Source organism: Dama dama, chromosome 5, assembly GCF_033118175.1.
Source record: "Dama dama isolate Ldn47 chromosome 5, ASM3311817v1, whole genome shotgun sequence".
Taxonomy (NCBI): Eukaryota; Metazoa; Chordata; class Mammalia; order Artiodactyla; family Cervidae; genus Dama; species Dama dama.
Genome location: NC_083685.1, coordinates 80,854,695 through 80,879,322, shown reverse-complemented (window position 1 = coordinate 80,879,322; position 24,628 = coordinate 80,854,695). Strand labels below are relative to the sequence as shown.

Below are 24,628 nucleotides of genomic sequence, written 5' to 3'. Positions count from 1 at the left end.
ATGAGCTAGGCAGTCTGTTCTTTTATCCTTAAAAAAAATTAGCATTTATTGCTTACTTTCCCTTTGATCTTCTAAAATTTCAATTGGGGAGTTAAAAGAGTCATGAGAAAAAAAAAGTTTTTAAAAATTTTTAGGTAAATGTATTTGCCACTGTGCTTTACCAAACCACAAACCCCAAGGAATAAATGAAAATTCAAAGCAGACATTCTCAAAGAAAATAAAGAAAAAAAAAGAACTTACAGCAATATACTATAGTTTCTGTAAAACATAGGCTTGATAATTAAGGGTTAAAGCTTCGTCTTTTCAATCCTCAAAATGAAATATTTGTTTGCTGGTCAGGCGACATTGTGAATGCATTTCCAGATGCTGAGATCTCAGGAAGCAATTATTGAACATACTTATACGTGCTATTATTAGTTAAGGTAAATGTTTTATGCTATCGTCAAATGTCACTAATTTTATTTTGGGTGCAATAAAGCTACCAAAGAAAATATACTTGGGAGCTAATGCTATTATTCTAAGACAGAACATTTTCTAAGAGCTAATTCAGCATTGAGCTTATTCTAGTCATGAATCCTTAGGCTCAAAATGTGGTTTAGCTCATAGATTTACACTTTAAAATAAACAAGCTTTCAATTAAAAATCAATAGTTTATGCCTAAGTATCAATTAAGTTTTGCCCTGGGGCACCTACCATTTTCTACATAATGGAAAACACTTTATTTTCAAAGTTTTATTTCTTCACTAATGCACCATGTGTGAAAAATACATTCTTGGCACAATATTTGATACAATGGAGTTTGATTACTTACATATGTTTCTGACATTTACAATAACTGCATTGTCCTCAGGAGGTAGTACAGAGCGTATCAGGCTGTAGCCTGCATGGAACAGAAAAGCAAGTTGGTTCACAGTTTGAATAGACAGGAATGTGTAACCAAAGGACAATGGAAACACTCCTTCTTTGTGGCTTTTTTAGAATGTAGTAAACAACTGTCTTTCAAGGATGGATCACCAACCAAAAATTGCTACAAAACAAAATCTTGAGGAAATCTTTGCAGAAGAGAAACTAGTCTATCAGATGAGTAAGTCAAAGAAAAAATAAGAGAGACAACGAAATCCACAAGAAGATTTGGCCATCAAGTAATCTGAATTTTCATACATTTACCTAGTTCTTGGGGCCTTTGGTTCTATCACAATGCACACCTAAAGATCAATGGAATTAAAAATGAACAACTACAAAAACTACAAGTTTCCTTTGGTTTTCTTTTCTCTTAACAGCTGACAACCCCATTACAGTTTCCACTTCTCTTTCTTTGCTCATAGAGGGCTTTTGATTCACTTTTACTCTTTACAAATTTAATCGACAATGACGCTGTTATAAATATCAAATTACTCTTCATGAAATTGTCTGCTTTATAATGACTAAATGTCACCATTAAGTTCAAAATCCACTTCGCTTACAAAAATGCATTTACGAAATGAGTCATTTTTCTTTCAGGGGTTCTCAAAGCTGAGAACATCACAATTTTTAAAAATAGTATCAGAGCACAGATCTTTTATATCTCATATCATTTTACTGGGCATTAAAGTCTAATATATTTGTGCCTCTGTTGCATTAGAGTGTCAGGGCTATTGTTTGTATGAGACCTGAGGTTTTACGAAGTAATCAATGAAGGATTAAATTTAATTTGGGTCAGGCTTTTAGCCACTGGCTATTATGAAACATTTTCTATCACATACAGTTCGAGAACCTCATGATTTTGCTGTTTACGTTGTTAAATTTGCAGTTCCTTCAATTATCTTAGGTTGCTTTTCTTTAATCCTTAAAACAAGAGTAACTTGCTTACACTAAAAAATATATAATACACGGTAGTGAAAGGAGGCTCAAGAGGGAGGGGATATATATATACTTACAGCTGATTCACCTTGTTGTACCACAGAAGCTAACACAACATTGTAAAGCAACCATACTCCAATTCAAAAATAAATGATACATGCTTCCCTCACCTTCTGAAATGGCCCACCCTCTGTCTATACGTGTATTCTCCCTGAATCAACCTTCTTTCAAAAAATATATGTATTTAATTACCTATATTTAAAAATAAAGTATATACACTAAGCCACCATTGAAAAAAGAAGGAAAAATTCCGAACTAAACTCAAGATGTGGAAATTTCTTTGCCCCGGATTAATTTACTTACAACAGAGACCTCTTTGTCCCTGTCTGGTGGAAAAAAAAGAGAAGTTCTCATGATCAATATTCCATGAGAGTCTACCCAACAAGTCTGAATTGGGTTGCTGTTTTTGAATTTTGTTTGCATAGTTTAGGAAGAAAAGGAAATGTCTAGAGAGAAGGGCAGGGGGAGGAAATAAATTCCTGTGATGTTAAGTCTGTATGTATGCACTCTAATGATTTAAACATTACTCAACACACATGCTAGTCAGATCAAGTTGCTAGCTGAATATAGGTCCCAGGAGATTAATAAATGTACCTATCACCTTTGGAGAACTCTAGTTACCGGTCAGCCATTTCCTCTTCCTGTCCTTGCCTCTCAATAAGTAACTTCTGTTTCACATTATCCAGAGTGATCAAGTCCAACTTGAGTAAAACATCATGGTTCTTAATGAGAAGACTTTCAAACGCATCTTGCCTCCATAGTTAGCTTTCAGTGGACAGCCAGGGCTAAAGAGCTGCTCTTAAAAGAGTTATATTTTCTTTATAGCCAGTTCTTGCCCTGAGACTAAAGCATATTTGGTTAAGGATACTAAATTGAGACAGGCTCCTTCTTTAAAAAAAAAAAAAAAAGATTAAGAACAAGTTCTGCAATGTTTTTATAATAATTCAAACTGAGAGCAAATAAATGTTCCACTTTTTAGGCACATACCAAAATATGAGTGTATGTTTCATCTTATTTGTTTTTTCAAGTGATTGCCAAGAAAAGACTTTTTATTTTTGCCATGAAGCCTGTAGGGTCTTAGTTCCCTGAGCAGGATTAAACCCAGGCCCCAGCTGTGAAAGCACTGAATCCTAACCACTGGACTGCCAGGGGATGCCCAAGAAAAGGCCATTTTTTCCCTCACAATCCTGTTTGCATTGAGTCTTTTGGGCCCAAAGAGATGGATTAAGTATTTGGCTAAAGAGGGACAATGCTACATTCAAAAAGAAAGGACTGAGAGGGGTTTATGAAAGTGTTACTCAGACTTGAAGGGACTGTCCCTAATTTGAAATACTTTAGGATATGCAGTGTTTTTGTTTTTCTAACAGCCATTTTGGTGGTATTTACCTTTTCTACTCTTCTTCTGCAAAACCTTGTACACAAAATTCAATTATTATTTTTATTCTCACTCTTGAACAGGTATGTGTTCCCTTCCCTATCCCCTTTGCCTTCCCTCTACTTCCTCTAATACCTGGCTTCCCATTCTTCTCTGTCTGTTCATTCATCCTCTCTTCGCTCTTTCTTCCCCTTCCTCCTGAACTCCATTTATTTATTAAGCTATGTTGCCTGCCACATACCAGGCACATTTCTCACAATGTCTGAGGCTTTTTCATTTGCTCATCATGAGCAGCCCATGTACTTACTGCCCAGACCTGTTATCCCTGAATCCCTTTCTTCTGTTCATCCCTTCTCGAAAGATACAGCAAGGAACTCTAACGCTGAGAACAGATTCAACCAGAATGAAAATGAAAGCCAAAGAAAATGTCCCCACTTCCCCTTCTCATGGCTATGAGGAAATATATGATGTGGGTCTACATCTGTGTTATCTCAGTTTATACAGTTCATGAGAGAAAGAGATTTGATTCCTGGCTCTGTCACCTACTGTCTGGGTAATCTTGGACAAGTTACTTAAACTAGATGCCTGAAATCCTTTCTGAAACAAGGCAATGGAATAAATAAATAAATGATCTTTCTTAGACTTAATTTCCTAATCATAGCTTAGAGATTAAAAGCACGGAGCTGACTTAAATATACTTGGGTGGCAGTCTGGGACTTTCCACTGACTTGATTGAAAGTCTTTGTTTCCTCATTTGTGAAATGGGGCCACTAATAATGTCAACCGAATAAGGCTGTGGTGAGCTTTGAATAAGATAATGCATTTGTTGTTGTTCTGTCGCTAAGTCCTGTCTGATTCTGCGATCCCGTGGACCACAGCATGCCAGGCCCTCCTGTCCTCCACTGTCTCCTGAAGTTTGCTCAAATTCATGTCCATTGAGTAGCTGATGCTGTCTAATCATCTCATCCTCTGCTTCTCTCTTCTCCTCCTGCCTTCAGTCTTTCCCAGCATCAGGGTCTTTTCCAATGAGTCACTCTTCACATCAGGTGGCCAAAGTATTGGAGCCTCAACTTCAGCAACAGTCTTCCAATGAATATTCAGGGTTGATTTTCTTTAGGAATGACTGGCTTAATCTCCTTGCAGTCTAAGGGACTCTCAGGAGTCTTCTCCAGCACCACAATTCAAGAGCATAAACTCAGTGCTCAGCCTTCTTTACGGGCCAACTTTGACATCCATACATGACTCCTGGAAAAACCATAGCTTTGACTATATGGACCTTTGTCGGCAAAGTGATGTCTCTACTCTTTAACACACTGTCTAGGTTTGTCATAGCTTTACTTCCGAAGAGCAAGCATCTTTTAACTTCATGGCTGCAGTTACCATTTGCAGTGATTTTGGAGCGCTCAAGTAAATATAGTCTGTCACTGCTTCCTCTTTTTCCCCTTCTATTTGCCATAAAATGATGGGACTCGATGCCATGATTTTAGTTTTTTTGAATGTTGAGTTTTAACCCAGCTTTTTCACTCTCCTCTTTGACCCTCATCAAGAGGCTCTTTCGTTCTTCTTCATTTTCTGCCGTGAGAGTGGTATTATCTGCATTTCTGAGGTTACCAATGTTTCTCCCAGCAATCTTGATTCCAGCTTGTGATTCACCAGCCTGGCATTTCGCATGATGTACTCTGCATATAAGTGAAATAGTAGAATGACAATATACTCTTCTAGTTCGTTGTTCCATGTAAGGTTCTAACTGTTGCTTCTTGACCCCCATACAGGTTTCTCATGGGACAGGTAAGGTGGTCAGGTATTCCCATCTGTTTAAGAATTTTCCACAGTTTGTTGTGATTCATGCAGTAAAAAGGCTTTAGCATAGTCAGTGAAGCAGAAGTAGATGTTTTCCGGAATTCCCTTGCTGTCTCCATTAGCCAATGAATGTTGGCAATCTAATCTCTGGTTCCTCTGACTTTTCTAAACCCAGCTTGGACTCTGGAAGTTCTCAGTTCAGGTACTGCTAAAGCTTGAAAGAGTTTGGTACTGCAGGTACTGTTAGCTTGAAAGATTTTGAACATAATCTTGTTAGCGTGTAAAATGAGTGCAATTCTCTGGCAGTTTGAACATTCTATGGCATTGCCCTTCTTTGAGATTTGGGATGAAAACGGACCTTTTCCAGCTCTGTGGCCACTGCTGAGTTTTCCAAATTTGCTGACATACCAGAGCTATTGGTAATTGCCCTCCACTCTTCCCCAGTATTTTATTGGACACCTTCCAATCTGGGGGGCTCATCTTCTGGTGTCATATTTTTTTGCCTTTTCATACTGTCCATGGGGTTCTTCAAAGAAGAATACTGGAGTGGGTTGCTATTTGCTTCTCCAGCAGACCATGTTTTATCAGAACTCTTCAGGTACTGCTAAAGCCTAGCTTGAAAGATTATGACCCGTCTGTCTTGAGTGCCCCTGCATGGCATGGCTCATGGCTCATGGCTTCATTGAGTTATGCAAGCCTCTTCATCATGACAAGGTTGTTTTCCATGAAGGGGAAGATAATGCATAGAAAGATTTTAACATAGTGGCAGGCACTCCATGAATGTTCATTATTATTATCACTGATGCTATTTTTAGTAAAGTAGTATCATGACAATTAAAATCTTGGAGGGTGTATTAAGAACTTAAATGTGAGATATCACTTTTTAAAATTATTTATTTGGTTGTACTGGTTCTTTGTTTCTGAGTTCAGGCTTTCTCTGTTTGCGGCAGGTGGGGGCTATTCTTCATTGAGGTGCACAAGCTTCTTGTTGTGGTGGCCTCTCTTGATGTGGAGCACAGGCTCTAGGACACTCAGACTTCAGTGTTCGCAGCACGCAGTCTCAGCAGGCGAGGCTCTCAGGGCTCAGTGTTATGGCGAATGAGCTTCATTGCTCCGTAACATGTGAAATCCCCAACCAGGGATCGAACTTATGTCTCCTACAGTGGCAGGCGGATTCCTGTCCACAATAACACCAGGAATGTCCGAGATACAACTTTATAGAAATAATCAACTGTGAAACAATAAGAAGAAACACATATATATGTATATATGTTATATAATATGTGTGTGTGTGTGTGTGTGTGTGTATCTGCTCTTGATTCCTGGGATAGAACTCCTAAGATCTTTTTAATTTCCTTAGTGATAGGAGAATCTGACACCAATCTTCCAAATCCTTTAAAATTTCCTGGTTAATAGGGATGTTTTTTGTTCTAATGAGGTGACTCTTGGTGGGCTCCTGGATGGAGGTTGACCCCCCAGAAAGAACATGTTGTGAATAGAAGCTTGAAAATTCCAGTTCCCTCCTCCTGCCTTTCTCCATGGAACTAATGATCAATCATGCCTGTGTAAAGAAGCCTTTATAAACATCCCAATCATACTGGGATCTGACAGCTTCTGGGTTGGTAAGCACATCTACGTGCCAAGAGTTTGCTTTACCCAGTTCGCCAGGAACAGAAGCTCCTATGCTTGGGACACTTCCAGACTGCATCCTGTGTATCTCTGCAGCTGGTGCTCCTTCCCATCTTTTATTATGTTCTTTATAATCAGCCAGTGTACATAAGAGTTCTCCTGAGTCCTGTGACCACTCTTCCTTTTTTTGGCTGTGCTGGGTGTTCCTTGTGACGCACGGGGTCTTTGTTGCTGCGCGTGGACTTTCTCTAGCTGTGGCGACTGGGAGCTAGTCTTTAGTTGCAGTGTGTGGGCTTCCCACTGCGGTGGCTTCTCTTGTCGTGGGGCACAGGCTCTAGAGAGGGCTCAGTAGTTGTGCTGATAGGTTTAGTTGCTGCAAGGCATGTGGGATTTTACTTCCCCACCCAAGGATCGAACCAGCGTCCCCTGTGTTGGCAGGCAGATTCTTCACCAGTGGACCACCAGAGAAGTTCTATTCTTGAAAATTATTGAACCCAAGGAGGGGAGCAGAGGAACACTGATTTATAGCCAGAGGGTCAGAAGTACACTTGAGATTAGCATCTGCAGTGGAAACAGTCTTCTGCAACCGAGCCCTTAACCTGTGGATCAAATGGGTTAAGGAAGCTGCAGGTAGATGGTGTCAGAACTGAATTGGATTGTAGCACACTCAACAGTGTTGGAAGTTGCTTGATGTGTAGAAAACCCACACATTTGGTGTCAGATGTATTGTGTGGTAATAGTTGGAGAATCAAGGAGAAACACAACAGTGTTTTTCCAACTCACCTGCAAGCACATTTAAGTAATACTGTCTCTGCTTTTACTTAGTAACACCCTGTTTTAAAATAAGTTTATTGTCTTTTCTGATTATTGAAGTGAAAACATACTTGGTTGTGTGTTCTATGTTTATTTACACTTTTAAAAATATATATATATATATGCTGTCTACCTGAAACACTTAATATTATGTTACAATTATATCTCAATTTAAAACTTTTTAATGTGCATATATGTATGTATTTATTTTTTTAAAAAATAAGTTCATACTGTACATACTATTTATAATTGCTTTTTTCACATAATAGTACATAATGGACATGTATCTATGTAAACAAATATGTAACATCATAATTTTTTTCCCTTAGAAAAATTCTACCTTGTGAACTGTCTTGATTAAAGAATGTGTCCTTAAGAATATATGTGTGTGTGTATATATATATATATATATATATACATATATATATATATATATATATCTTAGGGTACTATCAGCCTCCAGAAAAAGCCAAGACAACTTACTTGCAACAGTTGCATATGAGAACATCTATACCAACAGTGAGTCTTGGTAAATTTTACATCTTTGCAAATCTGATCACACTGGATCAACCAAAGAGCTGTCAAATGCCTCAAGTTGGGGTCAAACAAACTCTCTTCAGGACTTTTAATCTTGTCTGGAGTGACCCAGAGATGGAAGAAACCTTAGGGGGAGATAGTTGAGCAGTTCTTTCTACCAAGACATTCTGGAATTGCCAGCCTCTTTCCTGTCTTCTTCAACCTTCTCAACCTCTTCTGTTATATCCTCACAGCTTTCCATAAAATTTCCTTTTCCCTAGGTAGTTAAAATTAGTTTATGTAGCTTGTAACCAAATTGAAATATCAAGCAGGTTGTTGAATATATAAATCTGGGGCTCAGTCAAGGGGAAGTCTGGGCAGGAGCTATAAATTTGGGAGATACCAATAATACTATCAACTCCAGAAGGAGATAAAGTTAAATATCCAACTCTTAACCTGCTCCTAAGTACAGCACTAATTTATTTAGAATGAATTTGACTTTTAATTTACCTTGCAGAAAGCAAAGCAAATTAACCATACGGATTCATCTTAAGTATTATAGATGTGTTTGTAATGAAAAAAAAATTTATAGGTAGATATATACAAACACACATATACATATATCTACATACACAAATACGCACACTGATTAACATTGTAAAATTAGTGGGTTATTTTATAATGAAACCACAGTAAGCAAACAAAATTTTTGAACTGGAGCCCAGGTGCACCTTGGACATTTCTTTAAAATTCAAATTAATTTCTCATATTTTCATCATTTTGCCTAAGCAAAAAAGATATCAATTTGTCATTTCATTTAGCTCTTCTCATTTCCAGCTTAAGAACAAAGCCCAAACCCTAAATGTTGGTCCAGAAATGTACCCTAAGATTACTAAACAGTGTTGCATAAAATAATAATGCTATTTATTTTTGTAGCAATTTTGCCATGCAACTACCTAGAATTTAATGCCAACTTCCTCGATATTTATGTACCCAAGCCAATTTCCTTGGTATTTATATACCCAAATGAACAGAGTTCAGTATTGTATATGGTACCTTCTGAATCAAAAGGCCTTTTCTTCGGAAAAGATTAAAAAACCATGAAAAGAGTGTTTTGGTGCCAACTTTCATAAACCTGCAAAAACATGAAGGAAGTTGGGGGAAAGGGCAATTGGGATGTGAGACAGTGTCTTTACTTATGCCATGCCTAAATTTATTCTGAGTGTGTGTGTGTTTTAAAATTTTTTACTGAAGTATAGCTGATTTACAATGTTGTGTTAGTTTCCAGTGTACTGCACAGTGATTCAGTTATACCTAAATTTGGATCAACAAGTTCCCTTAGGAAGTGGGGTGGGTGGGTAAATTAAGAGTATGGGGTTAACAGATACACAGTATCATATAAAAAATAGAGGGACTCCCCTAGTGTGGTTAAGACTTCATCTTCCAATTCAGGCTGTGAGAGTTTGATCTCTGGTCAGAAAGCTAAGATCCCATATGCCACATGGTCAAAAAGCAAAACATAAAACAGGAGTAATATTTAAAAAAGTCAATAAAGAATTTAAAAATGCTCCACATAAAAAAAAATCTTTTAAAAAATGAGTGCATAAAAAACAAATCTAAAATAAAATAGATAAACAACAAGGATTTATTGTACAGCACAAGGAACTATATGCAATGACTTGTAATATCCTATACTGCAGAAGGATTGGAAAAGAAAAGACTATTTTAGTTCAGTCGCTCAGTCATGTCCGACTCTTTATGACCCCATGAACTGCAGCATGCCAGGCTTCCCTGTCCATCACCAACTCCTGGAGTCCACCCAAACCCATGTCCATTGAGTCGGTGATGCCATCCAACCATCTCATCCTCTGTCGTCCCCTTCTCCTCCTGCCTTCAATCTTTCCCAGCATCAGGGTCATTTCCAATGAGTCAGCTCTTCACATCAGGTGGCCAAAGTACTGGAGTTGCAGCTTCAACATCAGTCCTTCCAATGAACACCCAGGACTGATCTCCTTTAGGATGGACTGGTTGGATCTCCTTGCAGTCCAAGGGACTCTCAAGAGTCTTCTCCAACACCACAGTTCAAAAGCATCAATTCTTCGGTGCTCAGCTTTCTTTATAGTCCAACTCTCACAGCCATACATGACCACTGGAAAAACCATAGCCTTGACTAGTCAGACCTTTGTTGAGAAAGTAATGTCTCTGCTTTTTAATATGCTGTCTAGGTTGGTCATAACTTTCCTTCCAAGGAGTAAGTGTCTTTTAATTTCATGGCTTCAGTCACCATCTGCAGTGATTTTGGAGCCCAGAAAAATAAAGTTAGCCACTGTTTCCACTGTTTCCCCATCTGTTTGCCATGAAGTGATGGGACTGGATGCCATAATCTTCGTTTCCTGAATGTTGATCTTTAAGCCAATTTTTTCACTCTCCTCTTTCACTTTCATCAAGAGGGTCTTTAGTTCTTCTTCACTTTCTGCCATAAGGGTGGTGTCATCTGCATATCTGAGGTTGTTGATATTTCTCGCGGCAATCTTGATTCCAGCTTGTGCTTCCTCCAGCCCAGCGTTTCTCATGATGTACTCTGCATAGAAGTTAAATAAGCAGGGTGACAATATACAGCCTTGACATACTCCTTTTCCTATTGGGAACCAGTCTGTTGTTCCATGTCCAGTTCTGACTGTTGCCTCCTGACCTGCATACAAGTTTCTCAAGAGGGAGGTCAGGTGGTCAGGTAGTCCCATCTCTTTCAGAATTTTCCACAGTTTATCGTGATCCACACAGTCAAAGGCTTTGGCATAGTCAATAAAGCAGAAATAGATGTTTTTCTGGAAATCTCTTGCTTTTTCGATGATCCAGCAGATGTTGGTAATTTGATCTCTTATTGCTCTGCCTTTTCTAAAACCAGCTTGAACATCTGGAAGTTCACGGTTCACATATTACTGAAGCCTGGCTTGGAGAATTTTGAGCATTACTTTACTAGCGTGCGAGATGAGTGCAATTGTGCAATAGTTTGAACATTCTTTGGCATTGCCTTTCTTAGGGATTGGAATGAAAACTGACCTTTTCCAGTCCTGTGGCCACTGCTGAGTTTTCCAAATTTGCTGGCATATTGAGTGCAGCACTTTCACAGCATCATCTTTTAGGATTTGAAATAGCTCAACTGGAATTCCATCACCTCCACCAGCTTTGTTCATAGTGATGCTTCCTAAGGCCCTGAAGAAACTGAAGTTGAACATTTCTATGAAGACCTACAAGACTTTCTAGAACTAACGCCCAAAAAAGATGTCCTTTTCTTTATAGGGGGCTGGAATGCAAAAGTAGGAAGTCAAGAAACACCTGGAGTAACAGGCAAATTTGGCCTTGGAGTACAGAATGAAGCAGGGCAAAGGCTAATAGAGTTCTGCCAAGAGAATGCACCAGTCATCGCAAACACCCTCTTCCAACAACACAAGAGAAGACTCTTCACTTGGACATCACCAGATGATGATCAACACCGAAATCAGATTGATTATATTCTTTGCAGCCAAAGATGGAGAAGCTCTATACAGTCAGCAAAAACAAGACCGGGAGTTGACTGTGGCTCAGATCATGAACTCCTTATTGCCAAATTCAGACTGAAATTGAAGAAAGTGGAGGAAACCACTAGATCATTCAGGTATGATCTAAATCAAATCCCTTATGACTATACAATGGAAGTGAGAAATAGATTTAAGGGACTAGATCTAATAAGAGTGCCTGATGAACTATGAATACAGGTTCATGACATTGTACAGGAGACAGGGAGCAAGACCATCCCCAAGAAAAAGACATGCAAAAAGGCAAAATGGCTGTCTGAGGATACCTTACAAATAGCTGTAAAAAGAAGAGAGCTCAAAAGCAAAAGAGAAAAGGAAAGATATACCCATTTGAATGCAGAGTTCCAAAGAATAGCAAGGAGAGATAAGAAAGCCTTCCTCAGCGATCAATGCAAAGAAATAGAGGAAAACAAGAGACTAGGAAAGACTAGAGATCTCTTCAAGAAAATTAGAGATCCCAAGGGAACATTTCATGCAAAGATGGGCTCAATAAAGGACAGAAATGATATGGACCTAACAGAAGCAGAAGATATTAAAAAAGAGGTGGCAAGAATACACAGAAGAACTGTACAAAAAAGATCTTCATGACTCAGATAATCATGATGGTGTGATCGCTCACCTGGAAAAGAATATAGATATATACATATAGATGCATAACCAAATCACTTTGCTTTACCCATGAAACTAAGATAATAATATGTCAACTCTACCTCAGTTAAAAAAAAAAAAAGCCAAATTTCCTTAGATGGTGTAAGAACAGTGCCCAGCACTTGGCAATAGTGCTTGAGTCAAATATTTGTTGAAATTTTTAATAAATGATGCTGTTTAAATGAGAGTTAGTTTGCATAGCAGTGAAAAATTGGATGTATAATGTAAAAAATTCCATTTTTTGTTATCGATTAGAAAATATTAGAACTAGAAGGATTATTAGAAGTGACTCAAGTTGCTTCTTATACCTCAATCATAAGCAAAAGCTTTTCATAAGTCATTAAAATCAAACACAGTACTTACTTTTTAAAAAAATTAAAGGCAGTTTTATTGCTCTTTGTATCCTTAATTTTGGTTCTTCTACCTGATTAGAGTTTCAGTTACAGTTGCTACATAATAAATTACCCCTCAAATTTAGTGACGTAAATCAACAACCATTTGCTTTGGCCTGTGACTCTGAGTCAGGACGCTGACGAGAGCTCTAGGGGGCACTTTTATCTCAGGCTCTCTCACCTGGACGCAGTTAGGTTTTGGCTGGGACTGAAATCATCTGAAGCCCCGAGTGGGTCGGACATGAAAGATGGCTCACTCGAGTGGCTGGCAGTTGCTGCAGGCAGTCGTCTGGGAGCTCAGTTAGGTCTGTCTCCTGAACCATTTACACATGATCTCCCCAGCAAGGTGGCTGACTTCTGGCGGAGCCGTGTTCCAAGAGAACCAGGAGAAAGCTGCAGCAACCTTTTATGACCAGCCTCAAAAGTCGCATACCATCACTTCCTCTGGATGTTATGGGGCAAAACAGTCACAAATTCACCTAGATTCAAAAGCCAGAGACATAGAGGCCACCACTTAATGGGAAAAGTATCAAAGAATTTTGAGGCTGTGTTTTTAAAATCACCACAGCCACATTAGAAAAAGGGTAAGCTATGACCTTACCTTTTATGAGACTTTTCATTTGATTTGGGGCATAACTATCTCTAGGTTACATTTTTTTACACTTTTTATTATAGAGAATTTTAAACATATAAAAGCACGCAGGGACTTCCCTTGTGGTCCAGTGGTTAAGGTCCATGGTCTGGGAAGCTTCCACCCACCACAGGGCAACCAAGACTGTGCTCCGCAACAAGAGAAGCTGCTGCCAGGAGGAGCCTGTACATCCCAGTCAGAGAGCAGCTCCCGCTCACCACAACTAGAAGGAGCCCAAAGGCAGCAACAAAGACCCAGCGCAGCTAACGAACAGACAGACAAAATCAAACCTGAAAGTAGAACTGCCGCTGTTGTTCAGTCACCAACTCATCACGACCCCACGGCCTGCAGCATGCCAGGACTCCCTGTCCCTCACCATCTCCCAGAGTTTGACCGAACTCATGTCCATTGAATCGGTGACGCCATCCAACCATCTCATCCTCTGTCGCCCTCTTCTCCTTCTGCTTTCAGGCTTTCCAAACATCAGGGTCTTTTCCAATGAGTCAGATCTTTGCATCAAGTGGTCAAAGTATTGGAGCTTCAGCATCAGTCCTTCCAAAGAGTATTCAGGGTTGATTTCCTCTAAGATTGACTGGTTTGATCTTGCAGTCCAAGGGACTCTCAAGAGTCTTCTCCAACACCACAGCTCAAAAGCATCAATTCTTCAGCACTCAGTCTTCTTTATGGTCCAGCTCTCACATCTGTACATGACTACTGGAAAGACCATAACCTTGACTACATGGACCTTTGTCAGCGAAGTGATGTCTTTGTTTTTTAGCACACTATCAGGGTTTGTCATAACTTTCCAGCCAAGAAGCAATTGTCTTCTAATTTCAGGGTTGCATTAACAACCCAGAGCCCAAGAAGAGGAAATCTGCCACTCCTTCCACCTTTTCCGCTTTTATTTGCCATGAAGAACTACCATATAACCCAGCAATCCCACTACTGGGCATACACCCAGAGAAAAACATAACTCAAAAAGATATGTGCATCCCAATGTTCATTGCAGCACTGTTTACAATAGCCAAGACATGGAAGAAACCTAGATGTCCATAAACAGAGGAATGAATAAAGAAGATGTGGTCCCTGTATACAATGAAATATTACTCAGCCATAAAAAGAAATGAAATTGGATCATTTGTAGAGACATGGATGGACCTAGAGACTGCCATACAGAGTGAAGCCAGAAAGAGAAAAACAAATATTGTGTATTGATATACCCATGTGGAATCTAGAAAAATGGTATAGATGATCCTATTTGAAGAGCAGAAAGAGAGAACAAATGTATGGACACCAGGGGAAGCAGAGAGTGGGGTGAACTGGAAGACTGGGTCTGTGTAAAATAGATAGGGGCCTTCCTGATGGCTCAGTGGTAAAGAATTCACCTGACAATGCAGGAGACGAGAGTTCGATCCCTGGGTTGGGAAGATCCCTTGGAGAAGGGAGTGGCTACGCACCCCAGTATTCTTGCCTGGAGAATTCCAGGAACAGAGGAGCCTGGCAATCTACGGCCCATGGGGTCACAAAGACTTGGACCCGACTGAGCGACTAACTTTACTTCACTTCACTTCACTTCATAAAATAGATAACTAACGAGAATCCACCATATAGCTCAGGGAACTCTAATCAGTGCTCTGTGGTGACTTAAATGGGAAGAAAATCCAAAAAAGAAGGGATATATGTACACATAGAGATGATTCACTTTGTTTACAGTAGAAACTAATACAACATTGTAAAACAACTATATTCCAATAAAAATTTATTTAAAAAATACAAAATGTGGTATTTTATTTCAAAGATTCTTTCTCCACTTATTATCTGGGAGCTCCATAAAGAGGAATTTTTCCTTACCTGCATTTGGTTACCCAAGAATTCATTTAGCATAGAAAAAGCAGAATGGCAGAACAATGCTTGGTTCATTCCCTATGTTTTCCAGGATTTAAAATGGTTAGTAGATTAGTAGATAAAATTCAAATAAGAATTTATTATGCAAAAAAAAGAACTTTAGAAGGTATACTGTATATGCATCGGTGGTTTTTTGTTTTGTTTTTACATTTTAATGACATATAAAAATAAAATCTAGGAATTTTAAAATTGGCAGTGGTGTACGGCCCCAGAGAACATTCTTCCTAGTCAAGCATACAAAGGAAGATTTTGGGAGCACTCTGGAAAATTATGGAAGTGGCATGTACGAATATTTGAGAGACACAGTTGATTATATAAAGACGACATGCGTGCTCAATCACTTCAGTCATGTCTGACTCTTTGTGACCTCATGGACTGTAGCCCACCAAGCTCCTCTGTCCATAGGATTCGCCAGGGAAGAATACTGGAGTGGGTTGCCATGCCCCCCTCCAGGGTACCTTCCTGACCCAGGGATCGAACCTACATCTCTTATGTCGACTGCATTGGTAGGTTTATCATTAGGGTCACCTGGGAAGACTCATGAGGATGACAGGGGTATCAAAATGCTTGGGGTAATTTGGATAAGTTTATAGACGAATAGGCAAATGAAAAAACATGGCAGTTTTTAACAAAGGAAAAATGTGGATTGTGTGAAAAAGGAGGTATGGTTGTCAATACTACTTGGCTTGCCTGTCAACAACATTTGCTAGGTCATACTAACGTAAACACTGACTTTTAGTTCATTTCTCTTTTATTGGCCTTGCCACTCAGCTTTACGGAATGTCAGTTCCCTGACCAAAGATTGAACCCAGGCCATGGCAGTGAAAATACCAAATCCTTATACTAGACCACCAGGGAACTTCCTATATCTTTGATATAACAAAAATTATGCAGATGACACCACTCTTACGGCAGAAAGTGAAGAAGAACTAAAGAGCCTCTTGATGAAAGTGAAAGAGGAGAGTGAAAAGGTTGGCTTACAGCTCAACATTCAGAAAACTATGATCATGGCATCCAGTCCCATCCATCACTCCATGACAAATAGATGGGGAAACAGTGGCAGACTTTATTTTCTTCGGCTCCAAAATCACTGCAGATGGTGACTGAAGCCATGAAATAAAAAGACACTTACTCCTTGGATGGAAAGTTATGACCAATCTAGACAGCATATTAAAAAGCAGAGACATTACTTTGCCAACAAAGGTCCATCTAGTCAAGACTATGGTTTTCCCAGTAGTCATGTATGGATGTGAGAGTTGGACTATAAAGAAAGCTGAGCACGGAAGAATTGATGCTTTTGAACTATGGTGTTGGAGAAGACTCTTGAGAGTCCCTTGGACTGCAAGGAGATCCAACCAGTCCATCCTAAAGGAGATCAGTCCTGGGTGTTCATTGGAAGGACTGATGCTGAAGCTGCAACTCCAATACTTTGGCCACCTGATGTGAAGAGCTGACTCATTGGAAATGACCCTGATGCTGGGAAAGATTGAAGGCAGGAGGAGAAGGGGATGACAGAAGATGAGATGGTTGGATGGCATCACTGACTCAATGGACATGAATTTGAGTAAACTCTGGGAGTTGGTGATGGACAGGGAGGCCTGGCGTGCTGAAGTCCATGTGGTTGCAAAGTGTCAGACATGACTGAGCAACTGAACTGAACTGAACTGATTGATATGCTTGGATTTCCCATATGGGTCAATGGTAAAGAATCTGTCTGATAGGCAGTAGACACAGGTTCAGTCCCTGTGTCAGGAAGATCCCCTGGAGAAGGGCATGGCAACCCACTTCAGTATTTTTGCCTGGTGGGCTACAGTCCATGGGGTCGAAAAGAGTCAAACACAACGGAGCGCACACACACACACACATACACCCAAACACATTGCATGTGTAAATATAGAAATTAACCTTAAAAAAAGGATATATTGTTCATGCAATATGAAAAATATAGAAAAAAGAGAGCTGCAAAGTAAAGCTTACTCTAAGGTCAGAAAAAAACACACACAGAAATGTTTCAGTTTACATTTTACCTGTGGGTTTAACAGTGATCTCTTTCATCCACTTATAGGGGCTTTCTTAAAAAATCAGAATTTTTTCTTTACTTCCAGTACATTCTCAATCATAATCACTAGCTTCCAAGTCCTTCACAGCTTATTTCAAGTCACTTTATCTTATCATCTCACTCCTAATTCTATACCTGATTTCAAGCTGAATCCTCTTCTGGAAATGGCCTACTAATCAAACTGATCTCTCTGAACTACCCCAATCCATCATGGAGTAGTGGTTAAGGGCTTGGAACTCTGGAATCCAGCAGACCCAGTTCCATCCTTGCTGGGCCACCTGGGGATTGGATGATCTTGGGGAAGTTACTCTGTTTGCCTCAGTTTCTCCGGTTCATGAGAATAGCATTAGTACCTATTCCACAAGTGCTGAGGTTAAAAGAGGCTTTCCAGGTGACTCAGTGGTAAACAATTAACCTGCCAATGCAAGAGATGCCAGAGACTTCGGTTCGATCCCCTGATGTGGGTCAGGAAGATCCCCTGGAGGAGGGCATGGCAAGCCAATATTCTTGCCTGGAGAATCCCACAGACAGAAGAACCTGCTGGGCTACAGTCCATGGTGTTGCAAAGAGTCAGACATGGCTGAGCAATTGAGCACCCACACACACAAAGCTTAAAAGAGAGCTCCCTGCTGGCTCAGTGGTAAAGAATTCACATGCCAATGCAAGAGATGCAGGTTCAGTCCCCGGGCGGGGAAGATCCCACAAGCCACGGAGTAACTAAGCCCATGTGCCACAACCATTGTTCTGCAACAAGAGAAGCAGCTGCAAAGATAAGCTCACACACCACAACGAAGAGTAGCCCCCAATCGTTGGAACTAGAGAAAGCTTGAACAGCAATGAAGACCCAGCATAGCCAAAAATAGATAAATAAAATTATTTTTTAAAAAGTAGAACTGCTTTGCCTTTGGGGAGCTTGAGCCTTTTTAAAAAAAAAAAAAAAGTTAAAAGAGATAACATTTATAAATAGGGTAAGTCTTCCAGGTAAATATGAGCTATTATTGTTAAAAAGCAGGCAGGCATGCCATCAGAGGCGTCTCTCCTAACTCTTATCTAAAAACACTAAATGGTGTTTCTATGCAGGGGACCTGGGATTCATTTACAGGCTAATTGGGAGAGACTAGCACGTGGTAGACACTGGAGGTAGAAGAGAAATAAGACATTACCATGCTTTCAAGAGGCCTAAGACTAGAGGAGAAAGCGGACATACAATGCGGTTGTTGTTCTTCAGTTGCTAAGTTCAGTTCTCCAGTGGACTGCAGCATGCCAGCCTCCTCTGTTCTCCACTGTCTCCGAGTGTTTGCTCAAATTCATGTCCTTTGAGTAGCTGATGCTAACTAATCATCTCATACTCTGCTGCCCCCTTATACTTTTGTCTTCAGTATTTCCCAGCATCAGGGGCTTTTCCAGTGAGTCGACTCTTCACATCAAGTAGCCGAAGTTTTCGAGCCTCAGCTTCAGCATCAGTTCTTCCAGTAAATATTCAGGGTTGACTTCCTTTAGGATTGACTGGTTTGATCCCCTCGTTGTCCAGGGGACTCTCAAGGGTCTTCTCCAGCACCACAATTCGAAAGCATCCTGTGGTAAGTGATAGAATAAAGGTAGAACAGGCAAGATGTTCACCAAGACTGGTAGAGTGGGGCTACCACGATTCTCCACGTGGCAACAGTTGTCTTCTGCAAGAGCGTTGAGAAGGAGGTTGTGAACAGTCTAATGTCCACTGACACAAAGAGGAACTTTTTTTGTAAAGTAGATTTTTTGGCAAACTTTTTTGTCAAGTGGGTTCAGACCTGGAATCTGTTAACACAGTGGCAGGGGTGATGGTTGTGGTGGTTGAACCTCTCAGTGGGTCAAGTCTGCTAAGCTCACACAGATTGCGTCAAATAGCTCCTTAGACTCATTTCAAACTTCGAAAGATGCGTGGATGGTGATAACCCTGGGTTGGGCTGGCTGGGAGAGACATGACTCATCAAGGGGGTCTGATGGATACTAAAAGAACAAAGTAACCATGTAATAAAAAACCAAACTTGCCCAAGAGAGGTCAGGTCCTTTGTCTTCAGCTATAGAGAGGCGGGAAGCCTGGTGTGTTGCAGTCCGTGGGGTCACAAAAAGTTAGACATGATGGAGCAACTGAACAATAGAGAGGTAAACTCTAGGCCCCTGGAATGTCCTACCTGACAGGAGTGTTTTTGTTTGCATAGGGGCTTTGGTCATTGGATAGTTAATATTGTGATTTATGATGAGGACTTTGGGTCACACCATATCAATTCTGAACTCCAGAAGGGGCTGGAGGCTAAAAGTTAGCCATGTAGGAACATCTGACCAAGCCCCAATAAAAACTGGACGTCAGTGGCTTGAGTAAGCTTTCCTTTTTGGCAAGTCTATGAGCGTATTGTCACATCATGGCCAGGACTTCAGGACTCCACCCCTCCATGCAGAGAGGATGACCATGTAGAGAGGATGACCAATGACCTTCGGACCCCTTCTGACTCTGCCCTCACATCTCTTTCCTTGACTGATTTTAATAAAGCTGTAATTGGGTTTACCAGGTGGCTCAGTGGTAAAGAATCCGCCTGCTGATGCAGGAGACACAGGCTCAATCCCTGATCCAGGAAGATCCCACAAGCCTCAGAGCAACTAAGGCCATTTGCCACAACTGGTGAGCCTGTACTCCAGAGGCTGGGAGCCGCAACTAGTGAGGCCCGTGTGCCCTAGAGCTCTGCTCGGCAGCAAGAGAAGCCGCCACAATGAGAAGCCCACACACTGAAACTAGAGAGTAGTCCCGGCTCTCCACAGCTACAGAAAAGCCCACACGGCAGTGAAGGCTCAGCACAGACATCATATATTTAATATAAATATATAAAACCATGAGCACAGCCCTTCCTGAGTTCTGCGACTTGTTCTAGCAAATTATACAAGTTGCCATGATCTAAGGAACCTCTGATTTTGTAGCCATCTAGTCTGAAGGGAGAGAGGTCCTGGGAATCCACATATTTACAGCTAACGCCTAAAGTGAGGACAGTCTTGTGGGGACTGCTCACTCGAAATGTACTGTTAGCTAATCTCATTGCAGTAACTGAACACTGGGGAGTTTCCAGGACAGGATGGATCATGTGGGAACTGAAAGTCCTTCCAGGTGAGTATCCGACCCTGCTTAACTCTGTAAGCTGGCTCTCGGTTTGGGCTCGAGGCCTCTGTCGCAACCATGCCCCGCCAGATCATCGGTCAGGCCAAGAAGCATCCTAGCTTGATCCCCCTCTTCATATTTATTGGAGCAGGAGGGACTGGAGCAGCACTGTATGTCACACGCCTGGCATTGTTCAATCCCGATGTCAGTTGGGACAGAAAGAATAACCCAGAACCCTGGAGCAAACTAGGTCCTAATGATCAGTACAAGTTCTACTCTGTGAACGTAGATTACAGCAAACTGAAGAAAGAAGGTCCAGACTTCTAAATGAAATATTTCACTTAAAGCTGCTTAGAATGAAGGTCTTCCAGAAGCCATCCGCACAATTTTCCACTTAACCAGGAAATATTTCCCCTCTAAATGCACGGAATCATGTTGGTGTATTGTATTGGGGTTTACACTGATGAATAAATAGTCTGAAACTTGAAAAAAAAACAAGCAAACAACTCTGTAGGCTGGGCTCTGGCCCTCTTCCCATACCTCTAACCACAGGGGACCCATGTCAGTTTCAGCACCTCTTTTCCGCAACCCTGAGTCTCAGAGACCAATCCTGCCCTGAGACTGCAGGGGTTTAAAGGGCTTCGTTAGTGGCTCAGATAGAAAAGAATCCACCTGCAATGCAGGAGACCTGGGTTCAATCCCTGAGGTGGGAAGATCCCTTGGAGGAGGGCATGGCAACCCCCTCCAGTATTCTCACCTGGAGAACCCCATGGACAGAGGAGACTGGAGGGCTGCAGCCCATGGAGTCGCAGAGTCAGACACCACTGAGTGTAAGCACAGCCCAAGGAGCACCGAGCCAGCTCTCAGGGACTCAACTCCACTGGCTGGGAGTGAGGGGAAGAATGGGATAGAGTTAAAGGCAAAGCCTTCAGCAACACACAGACCTGGCAGACCAGTCATAGCCTCCCTAGAAAGACGACAGTAAGGAAGGATGTGTTACAAGCGATTTCCTACAAAAGGGTGAGCGCGGGTAACCACAGGGTATTGGGCAGTAGCCTGGAATAGCTGTCCCAGACTCAAAGTCGCAAGGAGAGAAAAAGGAAGGAGAGGATTCTGCAGAGACAACACAGCCAGATAAAACTACGTCTTCTTACTTCCCCCTTCTCTGTGGGGCTGTCCTGTATAGCGGTCCCCATCCTTTTTGGCGCCAGGGACTGGTTTCATGAAGGACAACTCTTTTCATGAATTGGGGGAGGGGGGGATGGTTTCAGGATGATTCAAACCCATTACATTTATTGTGCACTTAATTTCTATTATTATTACATCAGCTCCACCTCAGATCACCAGGCATTAGATCCCAGAGGTTGGGGACCCCAGCTAAAACAGACCTAATCAGAGCCAGGGGGGCTGTTGCTGCAACTGATGCAGGTCGGCCTCTGGAGTGCAGAAGAGCAGAAAGTGGGTCTGGAGGGAAAGACGGAGATAGTCAGCACTGGGGTTCAGGTCTTCGCTCTGTAACTACCAGCTGTGTGATCTTCAACAAGTCCCATGAGCTTAGTTCCTTCGATAAAACAGAAAGTGAGGGTGAAGGTGTTAGTCGCTCAGTCATGTCCAACTCTTTGCAACCCCACAGGTTGTAGCCTGCCAGGCCCCTCTGTCCATGAAATTCTCCAAGCAAGAATACTGGAGTGGGTAGCCATTCCCTTCTCCAGGGGATCTCCCTGACCCAGAGCTCAAACCTGGGTGTCCAGCATTGCAGAAAGACTCTTTACCTTAGCAAACAAGGATCACAAGGAGATAAGGCCCATGAAGTACTTGATGTGGCACTGTCTTCACAGGAGGAGGGACTCAGAATTTGCCAGACAGCAGTGCTATGATGCCCAGCTCTAACAACCAGGCTTCTGATTTGTTTCTGAGAACCAGTTGCCCCCCTCCCCATATCCCAGGTGGATCGCCGGATCTAGGTGATTTTCATTGTGCCAGCGGCCCTTTGTTATTTGCCTAATCCGGGGCCCTGTAGGAATGCCACCTTGCTGTGTGCTTGTAGGTAACCATGGAAACCTGCTGCCTTCGTCAGGTGACTAAAAGACAGGTTGGTAACAGCCTGATGATGATGAGGGAGAGAGAGGCTGAGAACAAAGAATTTCAGGATCCAGGTAAACAACACCATGACTTGGGGGTTGAGTATTTTTAATCCCTCTAGAGAGTGAGCACCCAGCTCTTCACCGGGGAACTCCTCTCTCAGGCCACAGTGTACATAAGATAGAGTGTCTAAAGTGCAAGGCAGGGCTGGAGGACTCCGTGCCATTCTGCCTGCTGCCTTGCGATGAGCCCTGCAGACCTTGCAGGATCTGTGGGAGCCATTTTGTTTGAAACATTCTCTTCAGCGCCACCGCCTCTGAGGCTTTGGTTCAGGAAACCAGGAAGCAGAATAGAACCGGTTTATAATTTTAGAGAAAGGAAGTATATTCATCTCCTCAGGCTGCTGTAGTAAAGTAACACAAACCGTGTGGTTTCAGCAACAGCTATTTATTGTCTCACACTTCTGGAAGCTAGAAGTATGAGACCAAGGTGCTGGCAGCATCGGTCTCTTCGGAGAGCTGAGAGGAACATTCTGTTCCCTGCTGGTTTCTGGTGCTTTGCTGGTGATCTTTGGCATTCCTTGGCTTGTAGGAACGTCACCCTGATCTGTCCTCATCTTCACATGACCTTCTTTGTGTGTGTGTGTCTCTGTGTCAAGCCATCCCTTTTTTAAAGGATGCCAGTCACGTTGAATTAGGGCCCACCTTGCAAGTGCATACATAGCTGCTCAGTCGTGTCCGACTCTGCGATCCTGTGGACTGTAGCCCACCAGCCTCCTCTGTTCATGGGATTTTTTCAGGCAAGAATACTGGAGTGGGCTGTCATTTTCCTCCTCCAGGGAGGGATTGAACCAGCATCTCCTGTATCTCCTAAACTGTAGGTGGATTCTTTACCCACTGAGCCATCAAGGAAGCCCACCTTAATAACCTTAATTAACTAACTCCATCTCCAAGGACCCTATTTCCAAATAAGATCACATTCTGAGATACTGGAGCTTTGGACTTGGAGATATGAATTTTGAGGAGACAACTCAACCAGTAAAAGGGGAGATGGGTGGGGGAAGGCCATCCCATGACCCATGACACCTGTCCTGGTTCTTAAATAACAGCCCCTCTTGAATTTCCTCACTGATAGATTGCCTGTCAACAAGCCCTTGCTGTTCTGGGGTGTGCCTTTTGCCCTACAACTCTTAGCTTTGCCTGTCTACGTGCTCCCTTTCAGTAAATCTAGTTCCATCTCCAGCTCTCACCGCTGAGCAGACATCTCTGTATTCCTATCTACCCGCGCTTCTTCTGTTTGCTTGGAGATGAAAATGGTGATCCACTCCAGTATTCTTGCCTGGGAAATCCCATGAACAGAAGAGCCTGGTGGGCTGCAGTCTATGGGTCGAAAACAGTGGGAGGCAACTGAGAGACTAACACTTTCTGTTTGCCTGAGGGGACTTCCTCAGAGCTGAGCGTAGTCCTCTTAGAACAGCCTCACCTCAGGTGGGAGAATGTACAGGTAAACAGAGTTACTGCGCAGCTTGGCAGATCTAAGCGTGTCTACTACTGCCCCCCTTGTATGGATGCAAAATCACTGTGGATGGTGACTGCAGCCACAAATTAAAAGATGCTTGCTCCTTGGAAGAAGAGCTATAACAAACCTAGTCAGTTCAGTTCAGTTCAGTCCTTTAGTCATGTCTAACTCTTTGTGACCCCATGGACTGCAGCACGCCAGGCTTCCCTGTCCATCACCAACTCCCAGAGCTTGCTCAAACTCATGTCCATCGAGTCTGTGATGCCATCCAACCATCTCATCCTCTGTCGTCCCCTTCTCCTCCTGCCTTCAATCTTTCCCAGCATCAGGGGCAAACCTAGACAGTGTATTAAAAAGCAGAGACATCACTTTTGCAACAAAGGTGCATATAGACAAAGCTATGGTTTTTCCAGTAGTCATGTAGATTTGTGAGTGTTGGACCATAAAGCAGGCTGAGCTTTTGAACTGTGGTGCTGGAGAAGACTCTTGAGAGCCCCTCGGACTGCAAGGAGATCCAACCAGTCCATCCTAAAGGAGATCAGTCCTGGGTGTTCATTGGAAGGACTGATGTTGAAGCTGAAACTCCAATACTGTGGCTACCTGATGCGAAGAGCTGACTCATTGGAAAGGACCTTAATGCTGGGAAAGATGGAAAGCAAAAG

General features: G+C 41.9%; 1 protein-coding gene across 1 annotated transcript; it reads left to right on the top strand.

The window, feature by feature from the left end:
- Window positions 1–20,417: 20,417 nt before the first annotated feature.
- On the top strand, window positions 20,418–20,822 carry LOC133055871 (cytochrome c oxidase subunit NDUFA4-like). The gene has a single exon (XM_061140955.1). It carries the CDS (start codon window positions 20,445–20,447, stop codon window positions 20,691–20,693), a length of 249 nt encoding a protein of 82 aa, XP_060996938.1. The 5' UTR covers window positions 20,418–20,444; the 3' UTR covers window positions 20,694–20,822.
- The last annotated feature ends 3,806 nt before the right edge of the window (window positions 20,823–24,628 follow it).

Coding starts and splice junctions, on each gene's coding strand:
- LOC133055871 (XM_061140955.1), top strand. CDS start 20,445: ATGCCCCGCCAGATCATCGGTCAGGCCAAGAAGCATCCTAGCTTGATC.